The sequence below is a fragment of the Rhinopithecus roxellana genome, chromosome 11 (genome assembly GCF_007565055.1).
Source record: "Rhinopithecus roxellana isolate Shanxi Qingling chromosome 11, ASM756505v1, whole genome shotgun sequence".
NCBI classification, from domain to species: Eukaryota; Metazoa; Chordata; class Mammalia; order Primates; family Cercopithecidae; genus Rhinopithecus; species Rhinopithecus roxellana.
Window position 1 is genome coordinate 47356030 of NC_044559.1, and position 23567 is coordinate 47379596.

Genomic DNA, 23567 nt, shown 5'->3' on the forward strand with positions numbered 1-23567 from the left:
TCTTCTAAAGGCAGAGTAATTACAATGAACATCTCCATGGAGCTATCCCCTGGTACCATCATTGGTGCCTGGTCAGTCCAAGACTGACCAGTTCCTCTCTGCTGGCACATCCCAGCTGCACGTCACTCGGAGCCAGTGGTCAGCAAACTGTGGCCCCCAGCCTGGTTGTGTAAATAAAGTTTTATTGGCAGGTGGGCCATGCTCATTCATTTCTGTATTGTCTGTGGCTGCTTTTGTGCTGTCGTGGTGGCGTGTGGTAGTTTCCACAGAGACCATATGTCCTGCAAACCTAAAATGCTTACCTGGTCCTTTGCAGCAGGGGGCCCCAGCCCAGGCAGTGGACTGGTACCAGTCTGTGGCCTGTTAGGAACTGGGCCCACAGCTGGAGGTGAGCGGCGGGTGAGGGAACATTACTGTTTGAGCTCTGCCTCCTGTCAGATCAGCGGCGGCATTAGATTCTCATGGGAGTATGAACCCCATTGTGAACTGTGCGTGTGAGGGATCTGGGTTGCACACTCCTTCTGAGAATCTAATGCCTAATGATCTGAAGTGGAACAGTTTCATCCTGAAGCCACCCCTGCCAGTCTGTGGAAAATCTGTCTGTCTTCCATGAAACTGGTTCCTGGTGCCAAAAAAGTTGGGGACCACCGCTTTACAGAAATGTGGGCCAATTCCTGCCCTTTTACGATTTTGAAGTTTTTATTATTAAAGAGATAGTTTACACATCAAATGCTTTTTTATTGGGGATCACATATTTAAGAAAAAGGCCCACTTTTCAGATGGGGAAGTGGTGTTATATGAATATTACCTGTAATCTACCGCTTCTGGCTTTGGAGGGCTGGAACCATGGTCCATAGCAGGTCTTCTGTAGGTGATTGGCTGAATGAGATGGGTGGGGTGGGGTTGCAGCGTGGGGAAGTCAACGCCACACAGAGAGGAAGTGCCCTACAGAAATTTAGTTTCCACATCCTCAGGTTAAAGGAAAGTCCTTGTGCAGCAGCTGCAGTCCCAGATGTGCCAACATCTGGCTTGGGGTGCAGGTACACTAGAATTTTCTAGCTTATTAGATGTTGACACATGCTATATTTCAAGGACACTTGTTTCAGTAATATGTCAAGAAGAGGATGGAAAAGTCCGTCTAGAGATCCTTTTTTTTTTTTTTTTTTTTTTGGCACAATGCATCACTAGTTCACTACCTCGCACGTGGGAGAAGCTTTAGCGATGTCAGCGGTGGTTTCATCTACTCCACGGCATCAGTCACTTGCAGAAAGGAAACGTACTTTTAATTAGGCAGCAGGAGCATCTTATTTTTGTCTACAGGAGGTCAGTTATTATGGATTCATGCATTTTGATGGCCTGTATAGTCTATCAACATGCAGAGATATACAAAATTCATCTAAAGATCGAAAGCCTCTTTAATCACTCTCTAGGTGTTACTCTGCATTAAACTTTCTGGTCGGCACATTCTCCTGTGGCTTTAGAATGTATTGACACGTTGCGGTCTTTGAAGAAAACTGCATTGAGTATTAAAAGGCTAAGAAGGTTCCTTCCGATGCTTTCACAGTATTGGGTTAGGTTTTAAAATACTCCAAAATAATCATTGTTTTTGTCTTCCACTCAGAACAAGAACATGTACTGTTTACAGAAGTCTAAAGGATGATGGTCTCGATTCCACACTGCTAAGATCACTTTGTCTCAGGAGTCTGACCATGGCAGGCACAGGCATCAAACAAGTCTGCTTCTCTCTCTCTTTCTCGCTCTCAGCCCTCAAGTCTGGACGATAGAAGAGGCAGCCGCCCCCGGTCCATGGTGCGGTCCTTCACGATGCCTTCCTCATCCCGGCCTCTGTCTGTGGCCTCTGTCTCTTCCCTCTCATCGGACAGCACCCCTTCCAGGCCAGGCTCCGACGGGTGAGTCAAGCTCACAGCAGGGCTGGGCTGAGCAGCGAGGGCTTGGGGGATCTGGAAGGAGCCACCCAGGGCCCTGGGTTTATTTTCTTACAACTGGGGATTTTGTGTCCATCAATATTATCTTTGAAACTGAGAACCTCCAAGACTTTCTGACCATAGTGCCCAGTATTACTTTGAGGTCTTGTGAGTTGTTAAGAAAAGCATCCTCTCTTCGGGTACCACTTTGGGTAAAGTTTTCATCTAATTTAGAACCTCCAGTGAGTGTTCAGTCCTCTTCAGCACGGCTTAGAACAGGCTTATCCAACCCACGGCCCACGGCCCACATGCAGCCCAGGATGGCTTTGAATGTGGCCCAACACCAATCCATAAACTCCCTTAAAACAATAGGAGATTGTTTTTGTGACTTCTTTTTTTCATATATATAGCTCATCAGCTATTGTTAGTGTTAGTGTATTTCATGTGTGGCCCAGGACAATTCTTCTAAAGTGACTCAGGGAAGCCAAAAGATTGGATACCCCTGGGAAGAAGCAAGGTGCATTCCCTGCTGGCCAAGCACTTTGTACTTTTCATCTCCTGTTCACCTCCAGGGTCATGCCCAGGCAGGAGCTGGTGTGGTGTGAGCATGACACAACCTGCACTGTCCACCCGTGACACCATTCTGCCAAGCCAACTGTCACAGAATCAGGCTTTCATGATGGATGGCTGGGCCACCTTCTTTTTTTTTTCCTCCCTTCCTCATTTTTTTGGAGAGCAAATTTTTCATTTATTTTTGTTTCTGGTGAGGTTTATTACCTTTTAAAGGGAAATGGTGTTTAAGTGAGTACTTCTGAGAATGACCATCTGTCCCTACTTTTTAGGACAACTCTGGAAAATAAAAGGCATATTATCCTTTTTAAAAATTTTGTTTTTGAGGCAGACTCTCACTCTGCCACCCAGGCTGGAGTGCAGTGGTGGAATCACAGCTCACTGCAGCCCCCACTTCCCAAGCTCAAGCGATCGTAACCATTTTAAAGTGAACAGTTCGGTGGGATTCAGTAGGTTCACACTGCTGTGCAGCCATCACCACCATCCACCTCCAGAAGTCTTTAATCTTGCCAGACTGAAACTCTGTACCCACTGAACAATTCCCCACATTTTACCTCCCATACCGATTAAACACTAACTTCGCATTCTCCTTTCCCCGCACCCCTGACACCCTGACAATGTCTACTTTCTTTTTTTTTTTTTTAAAGGAGTCCCCCTCTCCAGGCTGAGTGCACTGGCACAATCTCGGCTCACAGCGACCTCCGCCTCCCAGGTTCAAGCAATTATTTTGCCTCAGCTTCCCAAGTAGCCTGGGACTACAGGCACCTGCCACCACGCCTGGCTAATTCTTTGTATTTTTAGTAGAGTCGGGGTTTCACCGTGTTAGCCAGGATGGTCTCGATCTCCCAACCTTGTGATCTGCCCGCCTCGGCCTCCCAAAGTGCTGGGATTACAGTTGTGAGTCACCGAGCCCGGCCAATGTCCACTCTCTATCACTATGATTTTGACTATTCTAAGTACCCATGGGCCACCTTCTTTCTACAGGGCCACTTCGGAGCTGCATTTTTGCTCTTGAGTACCCAATAGTTAACATTTATTGAGCACACACTGTGACTCTTGCATTAGCTCAGATTATTGCAAAGAGAACTGCAACATTGGTATTTTTTTTGTATTTTTGAGTGGCAAGCATGTAAAGTTTGTTCTTCTACAAAAAGAAAAAAATGCTGCATGCAATTTCAACAACACAGAAGAACCTCTCATTGTTTTACTGCCGATGTGCACAGTTCTTTGTGTGTCCAATCCCATTTGGTTTACAGTCCATCACCCCATCAAACCCACAGGCATCTGGCCCCTTCAACACACAAACACAAACTTCCAGAGAGCCCCAAGGGTCGGCTCAACTCTGCCCTTTGTTGCCAACGACTGATGTGCCCGATGGATAATTGCAAACTATCTCCACATTTTTTCTTTACAGTAATTTTTATCAGCATCTGATATTTATAAGGCCAAGTCCATATGGAAATTCTCAATTTAGAGGTATTTAAATCATGTGTGCTTGTCACTTACAGCAAGATTGCTAACAAAATTTAATTCAACTTCTCCCCGAGAAAATCCCCAAGCTAGTTATGAAAAGGTCTTTATATTTCTAGGAACATAGGGGTTGGGGTGGAAATTGATGGGGAGGTTTTAGAGAGAAGAGCAGTGAATTGCACATGTGAACTCGGGCTGCCAGCTGTTCCCCAGAAGGCATTTGCTTAACCTTTAACTGGAAGGCATCTTTATTACAGTCCAGATTTGTGTTCATTCTTGGGGTTACCACCCTTTGCTAGCTAACTAATGTGGAGAAAATGAGGCTTTGGTCTCAAATGTCACAGGTTATGTGCAGAATAAAGTTCATCCTGTAGGCAGTTGCTTCTCATAATGTGAAAATGTAAAACTCCACCTGCCTTTCTCTGGGTTCTTCATACAAGCATCAGGATTTCACAACTGGGGTCTTCTCCCTGAGCTAAACAGCATCTACTAATCCTTTTCTTACCTGCATTATCTCAAGTTCTGCTAAACCTAGAATAAAATCATGAAATGTTTGGTTGTTGCTTATAATAAATAAAATATTTCACACCTAATGGTTATGGATGTATTATAGATCCAGTATGAAAAGTCCAGATGTCCCAAAATGCCTTAATGATCTAAGTCAATACTGGTATATTTTATCAATCATTTTTTATTTTTTAAACATTTTATTATAGAAAAATTTCAAAGCTGAGTCCAGTGGCACATGCCTAAAATCCCAGCACTTTGGGAGGCTGAGGCCAGGTGGATTGCTCGAGCTCTGGAGTTGAAGACCAGCCTGGGCAACGTAACAAAACCCCATCTCTACAAAAAATATAAAAATTAGCTGGGTGTGGTGGTGCATGCCTATAGTCTCAGCTACTTGGGAGGCTGAGGTGGGAGGATCACCTGAGCCTGGGGAGGTTGAGGCTGTAGTGAGCCGTGATTGCACCCCTGCACTTCAGCCTGGGCAACAGAGTGAGACTCTGTCTCAGAAAAAAAGAAAAATTTCAGATATATACAAAGTGGGCTGAATAGTATAATGAGGCCCCCATGCCCCACAGCCGGTCTTGACAATTATCGGGTTTTAACCAATCTTTTTTTTCAATCTGTATCAATCATATTTTCCAGCAGATCTCAAATATCATATCATTTTATCTATAGCTATTTCAATATGAATTTCTAAAAGGTATGAACTCTTGTTTAAAACCATAACTAGGTTATATTATATAAACTATAGTAATATAGCTCATTTCACACCAAAAATATTGACAGGAATTCCATATTATTATAATAATATATTAGTGTTAATTTTCCATTGTCATGTCTTTTTTTTAGTTTGTTTAAAGCAAAATCCAAATAAGGTCCTCACCTTGCACCTTGCACCTCGCACTTCGTGGATGTTATCTCTTTAGGTCTCTTTCAGTCCCCTTTTCTCCCTTGTAGTTTATTTGTGGGAAATCCTGGGTTGCATATCTTGTCATGGTCCCCACCATCAAGACTTTGCTGATAGCATGCCCTATTGCATTGTTTAATTCGTGTCTCGATTCTCCATATTCCCTGCATATTGGTAGTTGAATCTAGCGATTTAATCAGATTCAGATTTGATTTAGGGATGACTTCATAGGTACTTGTGTGTTCTTCCATTCAGAGGCACATCATATCCTGTTATCTGTCTTATGGAGACGTTAACAGCTATTGATGAAGTGCTTAGATTTAATACCATTACTGTTTACATAGTGTATGTTCCTGCAATACATCCTACTGCACAGCCACATTAGATGGGAGAAGCAAAGAGTAGGTGGTGGTCCCTGCTCTGGGTAGTCTGCATCTTTAGCAGATTTAAGCTCAGTTTTGCGAATGATCCTTCCCTTCCTGGTTCAATTGACTCCCCAATATGGGACACACAACCTGGAAATCAACAGTGAGCACATCAGTGGGGAGCAAGATTGTTGCAATGGCCGTCTTCTTTTTTTTTTTTTTTTTTTTTTTTTTTGAGACAGGATCTGACTCTGTCACCCAAGCTCTACAATGGCACAATCTCGGTTCACTGCAATTTCTGCCTCCCAGGCTCAAGCCATCCTACCACCTCAGCCTCCTGAGTAGGTGGGGCTATAGGTGCACACCACCATGGCTGGCTAATTCTTGTATGTTTTGTAGAGACAGGATCTTTCTATGTTGGTCAGGCTGGTCTCGAACTCCTGAGCTCAAATGATCCGCCCGCCTCAGCCTCCCCAAGTGCTGGGATTACAGGCATGAGCCACCACGCCCGGCCCTGCAATGGCCTTCTAAATGAGAACAGTGGCTTCCTTCCAAGCGTCCCATTCAGAAATACATGTAAGAGAAACTAGAGCTAGGATGAAAATATGACTGGCCGGCTAAATTTTCTTCTCTTGAAATCATGCTTCCCTTGAAAAAGCCAATTTCTTCTCCAGGCAGTCAAGGAAGTCAGGTTTGGAAGTTGCTGTGAGGACTCAGAGCTCCAAAGAGCAGGCTATATTTTGAAAATATAAGATCCTAGTAACAGCCCTGCCTTCCATGTGAGTTATGCTATACGGTTTTTCAGGCGGGCCCATGCCTTCATCCATTCAACCATCTCTCCTGACTCCTCCCCACAGCAGGAGCTTCTAGGGATGAGACTCCAGTCTTGGAATTGGATCAGTTTCTTCCACCTCCTGATAAGACTTCTAGGACCAGAAACAGGATGGACACGCCAATCTTGTGTTGGAGTGACAAATCACAATCGTGTGTGGATGTGCATGCACACTAAGCTTTTGGTACATGCCTTAGAAACTAGCCTAAGATGCATTTACTCCATGGCGTAACCACGAATGTGTTTTTACAGCAACTGTGGGGTAGGCAGAAGGGTGGTGGTGTCTTTATATCCCTTTTATAAGTGAAACAGCTGCCAGAGGTTACGAGGACATCAAGAGTCACCCACAAGTGGCAGAGCTAGAATGCAGGTCTTCTGTCTCCAGCTCAGTTGCCAGCTGGAAACCTCAGGGCACCTGTGAGCTGGCCCTGGCTTGCTTCTGACCGAGCCGTGCAAAGTGCTTTCACCTGGAAACAACCATCTATCTGTAATCATAGAGCCTTGCTCAGGATTAAGGTAGCAGACATTTCTTTGCATTGATGTCCATTTTTCCCCATTAAAAAATAGACAGAATATTTCTATATAAATCTCTAAAAGACAAGGGTTCCCCTTTTGAAATATACCCTAAATACCATCCTCCCATCGTAAATGAACAGTTCCTTAATGTCATCATCAAAATCGGGTCAGACGTCACATTTGCCCTATGGTGCTAAGTGTCGTATCTTTTTCACAGTTTGTCTGTGCTGGGATTGAAACACAGTCCTTGCATCTGGTGACTGTGTATCTGAAGTCGCCCTTGGCCTCCCTTTTAAATCATTGCTTTCCTTGTAAATGTCTTCGATGGATTGTGAGTGACTTTACGCGTGTCTGGGGGTGGAAAAAGCAATTGCTGTTCTATTAAGACATCATTGACCTTTCCTTCAGGTTTGCTCTGGAGCCTCTCCTGCCAAAGAAAATGCACTCCAGGTCCCAGGACAAGCTGGACAAGGATGACCTGGAGAAGGAGAAGAAGGACAAGAAGAAGGAAAAAAGGAACAGCAAACATCAAGAGATATTTGAGAAAGAATTTAAACCCACCGACATTTCCCTGCAGCAGTCTGAGGCTGTGATCCTTTCGGAAACGGTAACCTGACAGGGTAGCTTTCCTCGCTCTGCAGTAGCTTCAGGGACCCACCTTTGCCCCACCTGTAGCCAACAGGGCTGACCGTGGGCTCTGACTGCACTTGTTGTAAATTAGCAGCTCAAAAACCTGGGGTCCTCCTCCCCTAACCTCGAATGTCCCAAGGCAGTAGGACAGCCAGAGCCGCAGAGCTGGGCTTAGCATTCGTCCAGCTTCCGCAGGGCCTGGGGCAGGGCCGCTCTGCTGCTAGGCTCTGCCACTCTGGCTCTGTTGGACTTGTTTCCTACACATGTCCTGATATCCCAGAAGACGAGCAGGAGTCCTTTTGTTGTCAGGAAACAGTCCTCCGTGTCCGCTAATGCCTTCTCTTCGCCCCTTGTTGACTGGAACTCTAAGCTAGTTATGGCCCAAGTGTGAAAATCAGCGGAACTAGAATCCAAAGACCTCTTCCCACCAGGCCCCAGCAGCTGCACCTGCTCCTGGGGTACCTGCTCTGTCTCATCTGCTCCACCTTTCCATCTCCTGGCCGTCTTTCACAAGGACTTACAGGGACTTCACGTGACCCGTGCTGCTGAGCTGACCTTAAAAACAGGTCCTAGTGAGTCTCGTTCATTCCACAGTTGTGAGCGTGTGAGGGTGGTGAAACCGAGGAGCCGGCTCTCATCCTGGGGCTGGGCCTGAGAGCTGATCCTCCCAGAAGTACACCACATTGGGAGTCTGTGTTCGTCTGTTTTGTGTTACTGTAAAGCAATAACTGAGCCTGCGTCATTTATGAAGAAAAGAGGTTGATCTGGCTCATGGTTCTGCAGACTGTATGAGCATGGCACTAGCATCTGCTTGGCTTCTGGTGAGGCCTTAGGAGGCTTTTATTCTTGGCCGAAGGCAGGGGAGGGGAGCAGACATGTCACATGGTAAGAAAGAGAGTATGGGCAGGGGGTCGTGTTCCAGGCTTTTTTAAATAACTAGGTCTCACGTGAACTGACAGAATGAGAACCCACTCATTACCCCTATTACTGCAAGGACAGCACCAAGCCCTTCATGAGAGGTGAGCTCCCATGAGCCAGACACCTCCCACTGGCCGCACCCCCAACATTTCAACATGAGATTTGGAGGGGACAAGCTGTATCAGAGTGTGAGTCCAAAGATGAGGCGCAGCCCACTTCCAGAGCGAACTTGATTCTGAAAGTGCTAGCTGTAGCTGGAAACAAAAATGAAGAAGGGGTTCTCGTGGGCTGTCAGTTTCAAAGGCGAAGTCAGGATTGGAGCTGCCCTCCCTGGAAATGGATGGGTGTTTGCTTGTCTCAGTCCTGGGCAGCCGGCGGGCTGTGATTAGAGGGTTAGACATACTGCACCGCTTGTTTGTAACTTAAAACCCAGAAAGTTCGTTTTATCTATACGTCATGCCACTCAGAAAGCAGTCACATGCTACCTGGCTATCTAGAGGTGGAAGGCAAACCCCCCAGCCATGACTTGACATCCAGCAGGCCAGCGCTGCTCTGCGGCCTGTGGCTGCAGCGAGGCTGGAGAATTCCCGTGAGGGTGGCCGAGGATGTCAGGCCTCGGGGGGCACTGGCTGGAGGCTGGCCCGAAGCACCCAGACGCTCAGCCTCCAGCAGATTGAGGGGGTCCTGACCACACAGCGTGCTCTGTCTGCTATTCTCAGAAGTTGGGATGCCCACCACCCCAGAGGCTGGCTGAAGTCTCCTTCTCTCAAGCCCCAGGTAGATTTCTCAAGTCTCAAAACATCGTAGCTGGGTAGGGGAATGAACAGAAGCATTTTTGAATATGACTTAGTGCTAGACACTATGCAAGTCTTTCATACATTTTAATTTAAGCTCCGTTTTAAGATGCTAAATTGGAGGCCTCAGAGAAGTTATGCCAAGTGGCAGGATTGATCACACCTGACTTGTGTGAAAAGTCCAAAGACACAAGCACACACGTGACAGGCACAGAGCCAGCACAGTGCGTTTTCTGTCCCTGCCTGTGGTGGCCCAAGCATCCTTCTAGGATCCTTGCAGACAGCAGGGCTAGGGGCAGCACCACAAGGGCTGCTTCCCCACGGTTGGCCCTAGCACCCTCAGCAAATCCACAGGAAATCACCAAGGTCAGAGCACAGAACACTGGTGGGGCTTCTCAGCATCTGGCCCAGTGTCAGCTTGAGCCTTCCAGCACCAGGAGGCAGGGAATCCGAACCTCCCACTGGGGACAGGCTTCCTATTCTTGGTCCAGCCCAGCGACCTGTCTGCCTACACAGAGGCCACCTCCTCCAGGGGACGGGTGCTGGCAAGGTCTGTGAGGATAGTCAGACACCTTAAGTTTCCTAGCAGGCGACTGCGTGCCTGTGACCAGCCATGCAGCAGGGGAGGTGGGGAGGAGGTTCACAGGAGCAGAAGCAGCAACCCATTCCCTGGGGACACCACCAGCCACCCTCCCCACCCCCCACCCCGGCTTACCCCTACTGTAGTGTCCTCCTTGCCCTTCCCCCATGCTGGCCTCCCCTGCACCCCAGCTTCTGCCAAGGTTTTCCCTCCTCACCCCTGGGGCTGGGTTTGGTTTCCTACTTGATTTGCATCATCAACAATTTCCTGACCTTTAGCTGAGCCTCTCCAGCCAGAGCCTCCAGGCTGCAATTTGCATCTCAGCAGGCCAGCCTCCTCACGCTCTCTGAATCCGAATGTGCCCGCCCTGGGAGGCAGGGAAGCCAGGAGACGCACCTTAGCAGACCCCCAATCTCTCTTGCCAGCACATTCGCCTTCAGAGGACTCAGCACTTCACCCGGCCTTTCCCGACTTCCCACGGCAGTTCTGCTGCCTGGAACAAGGCCATTTCTTCAGAGGAGGTGCAGCTCCTGGGCACTTGGCTCCCCCGACAGCACGGTGTAGTTCTGGAAATAGACCTGTTGGCCTGGCTCTGTCACTCATTTGCCAGAGGGCCTGAATCTTCCTCCCAAGCCTGGTTCCCATTTCCTCCTTCCAGCCTCAGTGACCTCCAGACTGGCCCTGGCTCGGCTGACTCCTCCTGGGGCAGACGTTGAAGCCTACCTGCTCTGTTGCTCTCCCAAACCAGCACAGCCCATCCACCAGGCCCCCAGACCTAGCACCAAGCCGAAGCTGCCCACTCGCCTGCCTGCCCTTCCTTGTGGGAGAATCTTGACTCCAAGGTTTTGGAGGGTTTTGGAGGCCAGAACTCTGAAATCATCTTGGCTGGGTTAATAAGTTTTCTAATTACTCCTGCCTCAGAGTATTCTGTCACTGCTCCTGTTCCCCAAAGCCTGATGAGCAACCTGTAAGAAATATATACATACAACTTACTGATGGAACAAACAGGGAAAGGGCTTCAGTGGGGGAAAGTCAAGTGCCTCCGAAAACCAGAGATGAGCAGGAAAACATGCATTGAAAAGGAGAGAAAAAAGAATCCCTGCCCGGCAATGACCTAGGATGTGAGAAGAAGCAAAGGAAAGGAATAGCAAAAATCCTTCAGCCAGTTCCTAGACTTTCAGGTACACACCAAAGAGACCAAAGCATGCTGAGCACACCTGGGAATAATTCTGCCATGGAACACGTGTCCATGTCCAAACTTCCCGTTTTCATAAGGTCACCTGTCCTATTGGATTAGGACCTGTTACTGGGAAGTGTGCAGGTTCTTGATTCTTAGTCTTAGAGGAAACAATTCAGTCAAGAGACCAATTAGTAAAGTAGGTAAAGTAGTCTTACTAAGGAAATAAAAGTAGCATAGACTCCAGGAGAGGAGCAGGCTGACCCTGTGGAGAGCAGCCCCTGGGAGTTCTGTGTTGTGGTTTTTATACTGGACTGATTTAAGCTCCCACCTCTGTCTTAAGCCTCTCCCTTTGTCTTTGTCTATTTTCCCAGCTGTCTTAAGTCTCCACCTTTTCCCTGCCTAGTTCCCGCCCAGGTTTGTGGGACTTACCCTTGCTGCTAGTTGATGTGCACACTCGGGCTCAGTGATCAATAGGAATCCTACCTAATGGCAGCATTGCTCATTACCGCCACCCCAAGAAGGTCGTATTGCGGTCAAATCTGTACTTCCTATGCAAGTGTATCTCTTAGGAATTAACCCCTTTCCCTGTTTCCCTCCTGATCAGCATGTAGCCAGCTACATTGTAACAGGTTAGCTGCAGAGGGAGCAATTACTGGGTGTCTTATGGGGTGTTTCAGGGCACTCCCTCCTGCCTAGGTATTCCGCTGCCCTCTGCTCACACCTAGCATGTGTGTTTTGGGGGGGTCTCTGGGGCGTGAGATTTTCCAGAGTTTCCTCCCCCGTCCACCTTTCCTGTTCATGTCTTACAATCTGCCCACTAACAGGTCACACCTCAGCTTGATCATTTGCAAAGACCCTATTTCCAGTTAAGGTCATATTCTAAGGTAATGGGGGTCAGGACTTCAACATAGGAATTTAGGTGGAAATGCAACTCGGCCCATAACAGACCCTAACTGTGCTCGCTCTTTCCTTTCAATGTAGATAAGTCCCCTGCGGCCCCAGCGACCGAAGAGCCAGGTGATCAACGTCATTGGAAGCGAAAGGCGCTTCTCAGTGTCCCCCTCGTCACCGTCCTCCCAGCAAACACCTCCTCCGGTTACACCAAGGGCCAAGCTCAGCTTCAGCATGCAGTCAAGTAAGTGGAACAGTCCCCACATAGGTATCGTGCTGTAGCTCCGTGACTTCCCCTGGCTGAAGGCTCTGAGGTTAGAAGCGCTTCCTGCCTCCCTTTGCAGCAGAGGGTGGGAGTTTAGATAAACACCTGGCTTCCTGGGAGTGTCCCTTGAAACGGGCTGTAGAGTCTGGACTTTTCGCAAACCAGGCCAAAAACCAGAGCCCAGGTCTCCAGCGCTAGAGGGGCAGAAAGTGCAGGGTCTGTCCCAGGGTCCATGTGGAGGGGACCTGTGAGGCACGTGGAACTGCCCCACTTCCCATCGCAGGACACAGAGCTGCAGGAGGCCGTGGGCCTGCTTGTGTCTAGGACTGTGCACTGGAGAAGCACCTCCAGGCAGCTGGCAACAGCTAAGGGCACAGCTTATTTTTCTAGTTTTGACCAATGTTTAAATTACCCTCGAAGTTGCCACAAAACTAGTGGCTCCAAACAGCAGACATTTGTTCTCTGAAGGTTTTGGAGGCCAGAACTCTGAAATCAAGGAGGTAGCAAGTTGGTTCCCTCTGGTGGCTCCAAGGGAGAGCCTGTCCCAGGCCTCCCTCCAGCTTCTGGTGGCTCCCAGCAGTCCCTAGCCCTCCTTGGCTGTGGCCACATCACTCCCCTCTCTGCCCCTGTCTCCGCATGGCCTCCTTGTCTGTGTCCTCTCCTCTTAGAAGGACAGCAGTCATTGGATATAGGGTCCACTGCAAATCCAGGATGATCTCACCTTGAGATCCTTCGCTGATTATATCTGCAAAGACCCTAAATCCAAAAAAGGCACATTCTGAGGTTCTGGGTGGCCCTAAGAGGTCTGCATTTTGGAAAGACTCTACTCAACTTACTCTAAGTGGTAGACAGCTCTTCACCACTAGATTCAGAGCCAGCAGAGAGGAGAAATCTTGGCAGGAAGAAGGTGCTGGGGGGAGGATGGCAGCAGAACTGGGGAGCCCACTCTCCTTCCTGTGGCACAGAGAGGGGTTCCAGGCAGGAGAGCTCCATGCCCTGTGGCGAGGGTTGTGCAAGGCAGTGAGTGATTGTCCTCTGCTCCTGATTTTCCTCTTGCTGAAAGGGGAGCAGTCATAATTTTGGAGACTGTCAGTGGGTGGGGAGGCCGGCTCCAGGAGTGGATGCGTGAGTTTAATTGAGTAGGCAGAGAGCTTTCTGGGCACTGGATATGTCTTTGGAGGGTGCATCTTCACATCCTTGCACTATTACTACGTGATCTGTCTAAAAATGTGTTTAAAATCTATTTTAATATTGAAAACAGGCACCATCACTGCTGCTGCAGAAAACAATTTAGTGGTTCCTCCAAAGTTCAGTGTAGAATAAACATATAATATGAACCGGCAGTCCTGCTCCTAGGCCTGTACTCGAAAGAATTGAAGGCAGGGACTCAAACAGATACTTAATATTCATAGCAGTATTTTTCACAAGAGCCAATAAGCAAACACAGGCCAAATGTCCATCAACTGATGGCCAGATTAACAAAATGTACATCCAAAGAAATGTCCGTGCAATAGAATATTACCCAGCTGTAGAAAGGAATGAAGGTCTGACACGTGCTGCAGCACGGACGAACCTCAGAACCATGATACCAAGTGAAATAAATCAGTCGCAAAGGGACAAATATTGTATGACTCCGCCTAAATGAAAGATCTAAAGCTAGTTCATAGAGACAGAAAGGCGTGGCTCAGGCCTGTAATCCCAGCACTTTGGGAGTCCAAGGCGGGTGGATCAGCTAAGGTCAGGAGTTCCAGACCAGCCAGTCAACATGGTAAAACCCCGTCTCTACTGAAAATACAAAATTAGCTGGGTGTGTTGATGTGTACCTATAATCCCAGCTAATCAGGAGGCTGCGGCAGGAGAATCACTTGAACCTGGGAGGTGGAGGTTGCAGTGATCTGAGATCGCACCACTGCACTCCCGCCTGGGCAACACAGCGTGACTCCATCTCAAAAAAAAGAAAAAAAAAAGAGAGTAGAGTAGAGGATACTAGAAGCTGGAGGGAAGGAGGAATGGAGAGTTACTGTTTAATGAGTACAGAATTCCATTTGGGGTGATGGAAATGTTTCAGAAATACATCATGGTGATGGTTGTCTACCATGGCCGATGTGCTTAATGCCACCAAATTGTCCCCTAAAAGATGGCTAAAATGGCAAATTTTATGTCATGTATATATTACCACAATAATTGGAAGCAATCATGAAGACAGTCACCCACCGAAGCCTTATTTCCCTCCGCCCCATGGCAGAGCTTCCCTCTAAGCTGACACTGTGCCCTTCCTAGGATGCATTTTCCTAAAAAAGGATTTTTTCATGAGATGGATCCTAGGGGAAAACTCCAAAAGAGACTCATCAGTAAAAATGTCAATTTTTCTCTCTTTAATATAAAAGAAAACAAATTATTTTTAAGAGTCTCAACAAGGGTTGAGAAAATATCCTGTCTTAACGATTATTCCTCCGTGTGAAAACGACTGTTTTTTCCAGTTTACTTTAAAAATCCATTGTACTTCCCCTTGGCTTATTTAAAGCGACAGCCACAGTAACTGCTACGGCTAATAACTTCATTTCATACGACTGTGGATGTTCCTGTGGAAAGAGATTGGACGCTGGGTGGCTGGTTGCCGTGTTAGACTTTGCTTAGCGAATCTCTCCAGGTGATAACTGCAGGGGTGACTGTAGAGGCCTGGCTGGGCTTTGAAAGCAGTAGCAGCAGCAGCAGAGACAGTCCTGTGGCACCCAGCTGTTTAACTTTCACCGAGGCAGGGGGCCCGAGGGAGGGGGCCCGAGGCAGGACAGAAGAGGCCGGGGTGAACGTCACCCTTTCTACAGTGGCTCTGTGCCTTGCTTCATGCTCCGGTTTTAGTTGTCACGTGATACTTGCTATTCTCTTTCTAGAACATTGCCATTAGGAGAGGGTCCCACCCTTTGTGTTCGCTCCCTCCCTGCCCTCATCTGCTCTGTTGACAAACATGCCTGCCTCTCTGGGAGGGAACGTGGAGCAGCTCCCTGAGCAGTCAGGCTCCATGGGGAAGTTGGGCTGATTTTAAATAAATCCCGGTTTTCCAGGCTTGGAGCTGAATGGCATGACGGGGGCGGACGTGGCCGATGTCCCACCCCCTCTGCCTCTCAAAGGCAGCGTGGCAGATTACGGGAATTTGATGGAAAACCAGGACTTGCTGAGCTCGCCAACACCTCCACCTCCACCTCCACACCAGAGGGTAAGTCGGCAATCTGAAACATGGCCTTTCATTACTTCCCCTCCACAAAGTAGGACGAGTCCCTCATTCCAGATATTAGCAGGTTTACTTTGGGCTAGTGAGCACGTGAGGAAAACCATGTATGATGGGCCGGATTTGATTTTGCAAAAGGTATCAAAGCAGTAAGGACTCTGGTGGGTAAGATCTGTGGCTCTGTGTCATTATCAATAACTGCATCGAAAAGCACGTTTTGATATCATGCCTCAGAAAGAGGAAGAGGATAGACATTCCAAGATTGTCAACGGTTATTTATCATCACCATGGAGATCATTCCACTGGAAATGCAATTCTAATGAAATTTTGATTTTTGAGAAGTAGCTTTTCTGTCAAGAGGTCTGACTTTTTAAAGAGGTTGGCCAGTATCGCCCTGTATGGCAGGCACCTGTTGTACACCTGCTTGGCCCTGGAGAAGCTCATCTCCAAACATTCCTCCAGGCAGCCTCACCTGGTGCTGGGAGCTCCTGGGTGTTGACAGGCACTCACCTTACAGAGACTGCAGAGGACAGCCAGGTTTGGCTCCTGGGCACAGTCACCCTCACTGGGCCCCCACCCCTGAGCGCCCTCCCCAGTGCTAGCTCGGGGGTGCTAGCCTGGCTTCCTCTGGCAGCACTGGCCTTTGTAAGCCTAAGCAACCTGCTGGAACCCTTCTTTGGTGTGAGTCCCTGAAGCTGGTACCTCCCAGCAACTGTTTTAGTCATTCTTCCCAACCAACGTGCCTTTTGCTGAACAGACCCTGGGCCTGCCTGCCCGTACAATATTAGTCGGAGTCATAAAAAGCCATTGAAACAAGCACCTCAGTTACCAGTTGACAGTTCTAGAAACATTCTTTTCAGATCCACCCCATTCCTCTCCTGGTTCTCAAGGATGCTGTCGGGCGTCACTCAGCCCTGCGAGTCCCAGCCCCATCCTCTCGTGTCAGGCCCAGGCGTGTGCGGAGGGCAGCATGAGTGGGATGGAAGCGAGCCAGTGATTGACTCAACCGTGGTGGGAACTTCTGCTTCCAGGCTCAGCCCTCCCCGGGCCGTGTTATTCACAGCCTTTGACAATTAAATCAGTGCAGTCTGAAGAGTAAAATATCCCTCTTCATATCTGGACAGCTGGCCATATTTTTTTGCTATCCAGCCTCAGTAAAGTAATTATATGGCCGCAAAACTCCTGTAGAACGTTGAAAACAGGAGATTGTTGGGTGTCTCTGTTTTTTTCATCATGGTGAGACATGGGTTTTTTTTTTTTTTTTTTTTTTCTTTAATAAACAATATAAATCCCACATGCTGTTTCTTTTCCTTTTTTTATGGAGACTTGTTCCCGGCGTGTTCCGCAAGATCATTACATCCCTTATAAGAGGAGTGGAAGAGAGAGGGTGTTTGTGTACAGCATACGTATTTCATCATTCCCTTTGGATCAGAAAACTAACAAGCAGTCATCTTTAATATCAAAGAGGCAGACTGTGCTTCCGAGACCCAAGTGCCATTTAAACAGGCTCCCTCTCCCTAGAGACGCCTTGATGGGGAACCGGTCCTGGAAGAGGCACCAGGTTCCCCTGTGAAGAGGGCTTTCTGGCAGGCTGGAATGGTTTGTTGCACTGCAGAAATGGAAGCCTGACCTTTCCTGGGCATTTCTAACTACTGTGAGAGCAAAACAAGATTCGGGGGTGTCTAGCAAGAATACTGGGTTGCTTGGCGTATTGTTTCCCTAACAGCTACGTTAATTGGTCACGTTTTCGTCTCTTTATTTTACTGGAAAGGCAGGAATGTTCCCCCTAGTCTCCCTACACTAGTAAATGGAAAATTCTAAACTTAAGAACTACAGCCAATTCCTCATCTTGTTACAAATCAACTCTGGGGTAACATTTTATTGTCTCAATTTCTTGGATACACCATTGTGGGTTACCACTGCCACATACAGTTGATTAAGTAAAGGATAACATGGATTAGCTCTGTCTCAATTTATAAAGGGGGTGTGAATTCAATTAGATTGATGACCCAAGTGTCTTCCCTCTTTGTTTCTTGTTAATTTACTTGCAGCCTGAGCGCATGCTCAGGTGACACGCTGCTGGTTAGTATGTCATCATTAGGCGGAAGCGGCTGCATTTCCTGGGGTGCCTCCCTTTGCACAGGCCCTGAGAGCTGTTCTGGGATAATGATCATCCGTCTGCCATGATGGGGGTGTGATCAATATCCTCCTGTCACTCTCATTGATCAGCCTCAGGCTTGTAGGCAACTCTGTCTCTAGTTGTTGCCACTAAGCTGTCATTTCTTTCCAAATGGCTCTTCCCGTCAGTAATCTGAGCTATCATTTTGCTTATTGGTGGTAAGCTTTTGACATGCTCATATTTGGCACAGAGGTCATCTGCAGTGCTGTGTTGGTATCAGGCTGTGTTAGTCTGGTCCTTACCTGCTCCTCATTGGCCTATCAGTGTGGCTTTCACATGTAAACAAACAGTTTCATCAGACGTCAAAATAGATGTCTCTTTTAACGGTTCTAACCAGCCTTAAAAAGACTTAATTGTTGTTTTACCTTCCTTAATATAAGGTCATATACTCATAGGATGTCTTTAACAGTTTTACTTTCCCACGTGTATTCTCCTGTCTGTGTTAAGCACTTGGTCATTTTTGTATTTACTTGTCTGTGAATCAGGAGGAAATCTGGGCGATGAGTGAGAGACTCTACTGCGTCACTGTCTATCCTTGAAAACCTCTTTTCTCACATTCAGCTAAATGCAAACCCACACTGAGAGGCTGTTAAAAATCCACCCTTACCCTAAGTTAGATGATAGTGTTCTGTGCGTTCCTTCTGGTTCCTCTGCCTGTGGCATGCTCCCACCTACCCTGGTCTATTCACTTCTTCTTTCATTTCTTTGTTTACTCACCTGTTCATTTCTTCATTTATCCACTGACTCATGTATTCGCTCATTCGTGTATTCACTCATTCATCCATTTTCCTATTCGATCGACCCATATTTCCAGAGCGTCTCCTGCACATCAGGTGTGTGCGATGGGCATGACGGTCCCAAAAGCAATAGGGTGCAGCTGCCCTCAGTCATAACACAACAGCCAGGCCCATCAGCAGGGGGTTTGCTATTACCTTCACATTGGAAATTAATGTTCTTTTTTGTGAATCTCAAGTGACCTATGCCCACGAGCTGAAGCCAGCCAACCAGCCACCTGTTTCTGTGAATAGTTTTCTTGGAACACAGCCACACCCCTTTCTGTACACACCGTCAATGCCCGCTTTTTGGCCACACCAGCAGTGTTGAGTGGCTGCAACAGAGACCGTGTGGCCTGCCGAAAAGCTGGAAATATTTACTATCTAGCCCTTTCCAGGAAAAGCTTGCTAACCTTTGCCCGAAGCTCAGCAAAAGAAGGTCTCTCATCTCACCCCTGGAGAGTGCCTCTAAGGACTTGTTTATCCCTTAGACAATAGATGGATAACTTGGTCGACAGCATCTAGATTTAAAAAGGCCATGCAAAGGGCAATGGTACCTCTCAGGGGCCGTGCACACGGTAGGAGAGTGCTCAGAGGTGTCAGAAAGGCCCAGGCCCATAGCAGCCCAGTCTTGAGCCTAGCAGACCTGCCAGCCCCGAGTCAGATAGTGTGGAGCCCAACTCACGTGGAGAGGATGGTTCCGGCTGAGTGGCTGTGCCAGGTCAGACCCCAACTGGAGACGGCTTCTTTTCTGTCAGGACATCAGGAATGTAACGTCTTCCCCATCCTCATGTTTTCTAGCATCTGCCACCTCCACTGCCCAGCAAAACTCCGCCTCCTCCCCCTCCAAAGACAACTCGCAAGCAGACATCGGTGGACTCCGGGATCGTGCAGTGACATCACAAGGCTGTCTGGAAAGAGTGCGCTGCCCCTCCCCGTCTCCATGTCCTCTCCTTCCGTGTCCCCTGAGTCTGCTGTTTACCTCATTGGGCCTGTGATGTTAACATTTCGTGCAATTGCTTTTCCTTCAGAGGAGTTCAGTTCTCACCATGGAGTGAGTGGCCTTTAGTGTCATGGAGCAGGGTGGGTCAGGGAGGTGGGCGTGGGCCCGGGATGTGCCGCTGTGGTTATCAGAGTTGGGGGCCTCTGAGAGAATCAGAGCCTTGCCCAAACATTCTTTCTTTTTGTGCCAAATGACTTGCATTTGCAAAGAGCTCAGTTGCCCTGAGCTCAGCCAAGTAGGAGAGGCGAGGCCTTCACTCTTGGGAAGCTGTGTGGTGACGATGTATAGGAATCCTCCTCACTGCCGTGGGATGTTTTATCCAGCCCCTCCTTGTTCCAGCTGGTGGTGTGACTTCGTTGGTTGAGGTGTGTCTCCCACCTGCATCAGACAATGAAGTTCAGCCCTTCCGGGGAAGCTCCTGATTTCCTCTGGCAGAATTTAAACTAGGATATTTCTCAGCTACTGAACACTTACTAATTTATGGGGTGGAAGCAGCATTAAAAATACTGAATCAAATGGAAAAACAAGTGCATAGAGGAAGATAAATTTTCGTTCTTTTCTGAAAAAGAATGTGTGCACCACAAGTGCTGGTTTTAATTGGGGGACTGTTTTTGTCCTCATTCTGTACAGAAATGTGTATATATGACGGTTCTTAGAACTTGTTTTAATTTTTGTGGTCCTTCTGTTTATTATAATAGGCGTCCACAAATGATTCTCCATATGTGTTCTTAACATTTAACTGCTGGAAATGTTAAACAAACACACACACACACATTAAATTTTTTTTTTCAGAACTCCAAAGTCCTGAAAATTTTGGTGGACAATGATTTTTAAAAAACTAACTTTGTATAACCTAATATTTGTATTCTCTCATCTATATTTTTTTATTCACTATAATCATGATACTCTTCTAATAGACTCAAAAGTTAATCATTGACAATGAAAAATAAAATGTTATTTTAAAAGACTCATGGTGTCTGACATATTATGTTTGCATCCTTGATTGTAAAATACAGATGCTGCTGTTTCTATTCTGCTTTGTTAAAGTGCTTGGTGACACACATTTGTATATGCACCTCTTCCTCAAACGTTGTTTTTAATCCTCTCTGTTCATTGTGTCTGATCTGGAGCCCAGATGGGAAGTGCCCGTGTCCCGGGCATGGCTGTATGTCCTGATAGACAGGAGCTGAGCCGAGCCCCAGCTGAATTCTTCCCCATCACCAAACCCACAGGGCTCTCGGGCTGCAGATCATGTGGGCCTCTTTTCAGCTGCTAATTTAAGAGAGGGCTTTGGTTAGTGGGTGTGTGATTTAGCTGTAGAGGCCTGGACATAGAGAGCTGTCTCTAGGGCCTACCTGGCTGGATCTGGGGTGGCAAGAAACAAGGAAGGCAGAAGGTCCTCTTCTCAATGGACATGGCTCTCACCTCTGCTCCTGCCAGACGTGTGGAAGCCATAAGGATGTGCCCCTCTGCCCGTCTAACCTGGCCTAGGAGGAGGCTGCTGTGGAGCCCAGGAAGCTGGGAGGCTCTTCTCCCACTCAGGTACCGTCCCCAGCGTATTCATGCTTGTAAATATCCAGTCCGCCCCCGAGAAACCGTAGGCCCGTGTGAATGTGGGATTTTTCTCTTCACGAATCTTTACTATTTCAACTGTTGCAGCAAGATAAATATTCATCTTCTGTCGAGTGTGTGAGAAACCGAATATTATCCACAACCCTAGAAGTCATCAAATGGGCACACCCATGTAGGTGACCACAGAAAGCCCAGCCTGGGGACAGATTGTTTTTGGGCAGTCCATGCCCCACATTGTATAAGCAGCCACCAGAAATGGAAAGAATAGGCGGGGCACAGTGGCTCATGCCTGTAATCCCAGCACTTTGGGAGGCTGAGGCGGGTGGATCACCTGAGGTCAGGAGTTCGAGACCAGCCTGGCCAACATGGTGAAACCCCCGTCTCTACTAAAAATACAAAAATTAGCCGGGCATGGTGGCAAGCGCCTGCAATCCGGTAGGCTGAGGCAGGAGAATTGCTTGAACCTGAAAGGCAGAGGTTGCAGTAGCTGAGATTGCGCCATTGCACTCCAGCCTGAGTGACAAGAGTGAGACTCCATCTCCGTCTCCATCTATAAAAATAAAAAAATGTAAATTTTATTTTTATAAATATAATTGTATTTATAAAAAATAAAAATTATAAAATTTATAAAATATAATTGTATTTATAAAAAAATAAAAACACAGAAAGAATAGCGCCTGGCCCTATGATAAATGATGGTTTTCTTGTGGAATGGTGAGTGGGCTCCTGCTCTTCCCCCATCTACTGAGCTCCTGCTCTTCCCCCATCTACTGGGTTAACCCTCGCACTGCACAACCCTGGCTGGAATCCCCACCCCACAGCCCCCCAAGGACCTTATATCCCTCGGGGATCTCTAGAGCTGGGAGGTTTTCAGAGAACACAGAACAGTTAGGAAAGTGAAGACAGCCAAAATGTTGCAGAAATTTCCTATTTATTAATACGAATTACAAATATGCTAATATATTCACCAATGAGTAAACTTCTCAAACGCTTCATGCAGATGCAGCATTTCCTCAGCTTGTAAATCAATGGATGAGCTGCAACACAGTAATCAGAGGCAAACCGGCCTCCACGCACAGTGCCTGCTACATGCATTCCTTCTGGAATGCGGTTCCAGGGGAAGGTTTGCCTCTGTACATGGAGGGACATATCCCTTCTACGCAGAAACCCTATTTCTTAACCTGGTTTTTTTTTTTTTTTTTTTTTCCACAATTACCTTTCAAGGAGCCTTTTTAGACATTTTTTCCCTCCATCACTCTCATGATGAAATTTTAATAGTACAGCCATACTGTATATCACTTAGACTATATACTGCATATCTATTATCTACTTTATGTATACATATGCTTTTTTGCATTACAAAATGTTTGTTTGTTTCCCAAGTACTAGTTTTCAGGGGGTGATACTGCCTTTTCGCAAATGCATGCTCTAAAGCATGAATGGTGAGCTTCTTAGGTTCTACTTTTGCTTTGGTTTCCAGGATGCTCAAAGCCAAATTTTGCTCTCACACAGTCGGTTACATTTTGGTTTTATTCTCCTGCCTTCCAAAAGCTTTCTGGACTATTAAAACTCCATCTTTACTTTTAACTACCTAGTTTCATATGTGCTTTAATCAAATCTTTATTCAAAGTAGTTAGTATATAAACCGTATTTTATAAATGGAAAAGTCTTTTCTTACTTGAAAACTACCCTTGGTGCTTAAAGATTACTTCCTAGTATTTAAAGAAATTATTTTTTAATCAATTTTAAGATTATTCTTTCATCCAAAGATTTGATCATTTAAATTTCTTACAGATTTCATTATCTTCTGCTCTGGATTCTTTTACGGTATTGGTCTTTGTTTCACGTCCACAGAACTCTTTGTTAGTTTAATGGATTTTCGTTTTTGCTTTTTAGTTCTATCTCTAATTACTTTTTACTATTTTACTTACTTTTTAAAGTCTGTTTGGGAACTTCTGCCACCACACTTTTTGGCAATCTGCCTTTTCAGAATTATTTAAACATCTACTGTTTCATTGATGATGGCTCAAAAAAATAGGGAACCTGTAGGCCAATAAGCCTTTGTACCCAAATAAGCTAGAATTGTCCTGCCCTGTTTGTCTCCCACACACATGAGGAAACCTGTGCTCCTCCAGGTTGTACGGTGGCCTGAGTGCAGTGTCGCTAGCTGGAGAGGGACGTGAGGACTCCCTGGATGTCTGATGCGTGGCAAAACTCCTGGGTTAGTTTCAGCCCTGGACAAAAGAGTTCTGATGTGGTCTTAAGTGTCCACCTGGCTGGACGGCAGTAGCCAGTTAATCAAAGCAACTGTAAGTGTTGCTGTGAAGGTATTTTGTAGATGTGGTTTACATCTATAATCAGTTGACCTTACATAAGGGAGGTGACCCTTGATAATGTGGGTTAGCCTCATCCAATGAGTTGAAGAGGCCTTAAGAGCAAAAACTAGAGTTTCCTGGAGAGGAAG

The 23567-nt window shown here is 46.9% G+C and overlaps 1 protein-coding gene across 3 annotated transcripts in view; it reads left to right on the forward strand.

The window, feature by feature from the left end:
• The window catches only part of DOCK1 (dedicator of cytokinesis 1), a 548347-nt gene extending 527848 nt beyond the window's left edge, over window positions 1–20499 (forward strand). For all 3 annotated transcript variants that reach the window (XM_030941069.1, XM_030941070.1, XM_030941071.1), the window contains exons 48-52: window positions 1765–1910; window positions 7501–7699; window positions 12176–12329; window positions 15413–15564; window positions 19330–20499. In XM_030941069.1, the coding sequence (XP_030796929.1) occupies window positions 1765–1910; window positions 7501–7699; window positions 12176–12329; window positions 15413–15564; window positions 19330–19425 (747 nt within the window). In that variant the 3' untranslated portion in view covers window positions 19426–20499. The remainder of the gene's footprint in view (window positions 1–1764; window positions 1911–7500; window positions 7700–12175; window positions 12330–15412; window positions 15565–19329) is intronic.
• The last annotated feature ends 3068 nt before the right edge of the window (window positions 20500–23567 follow it).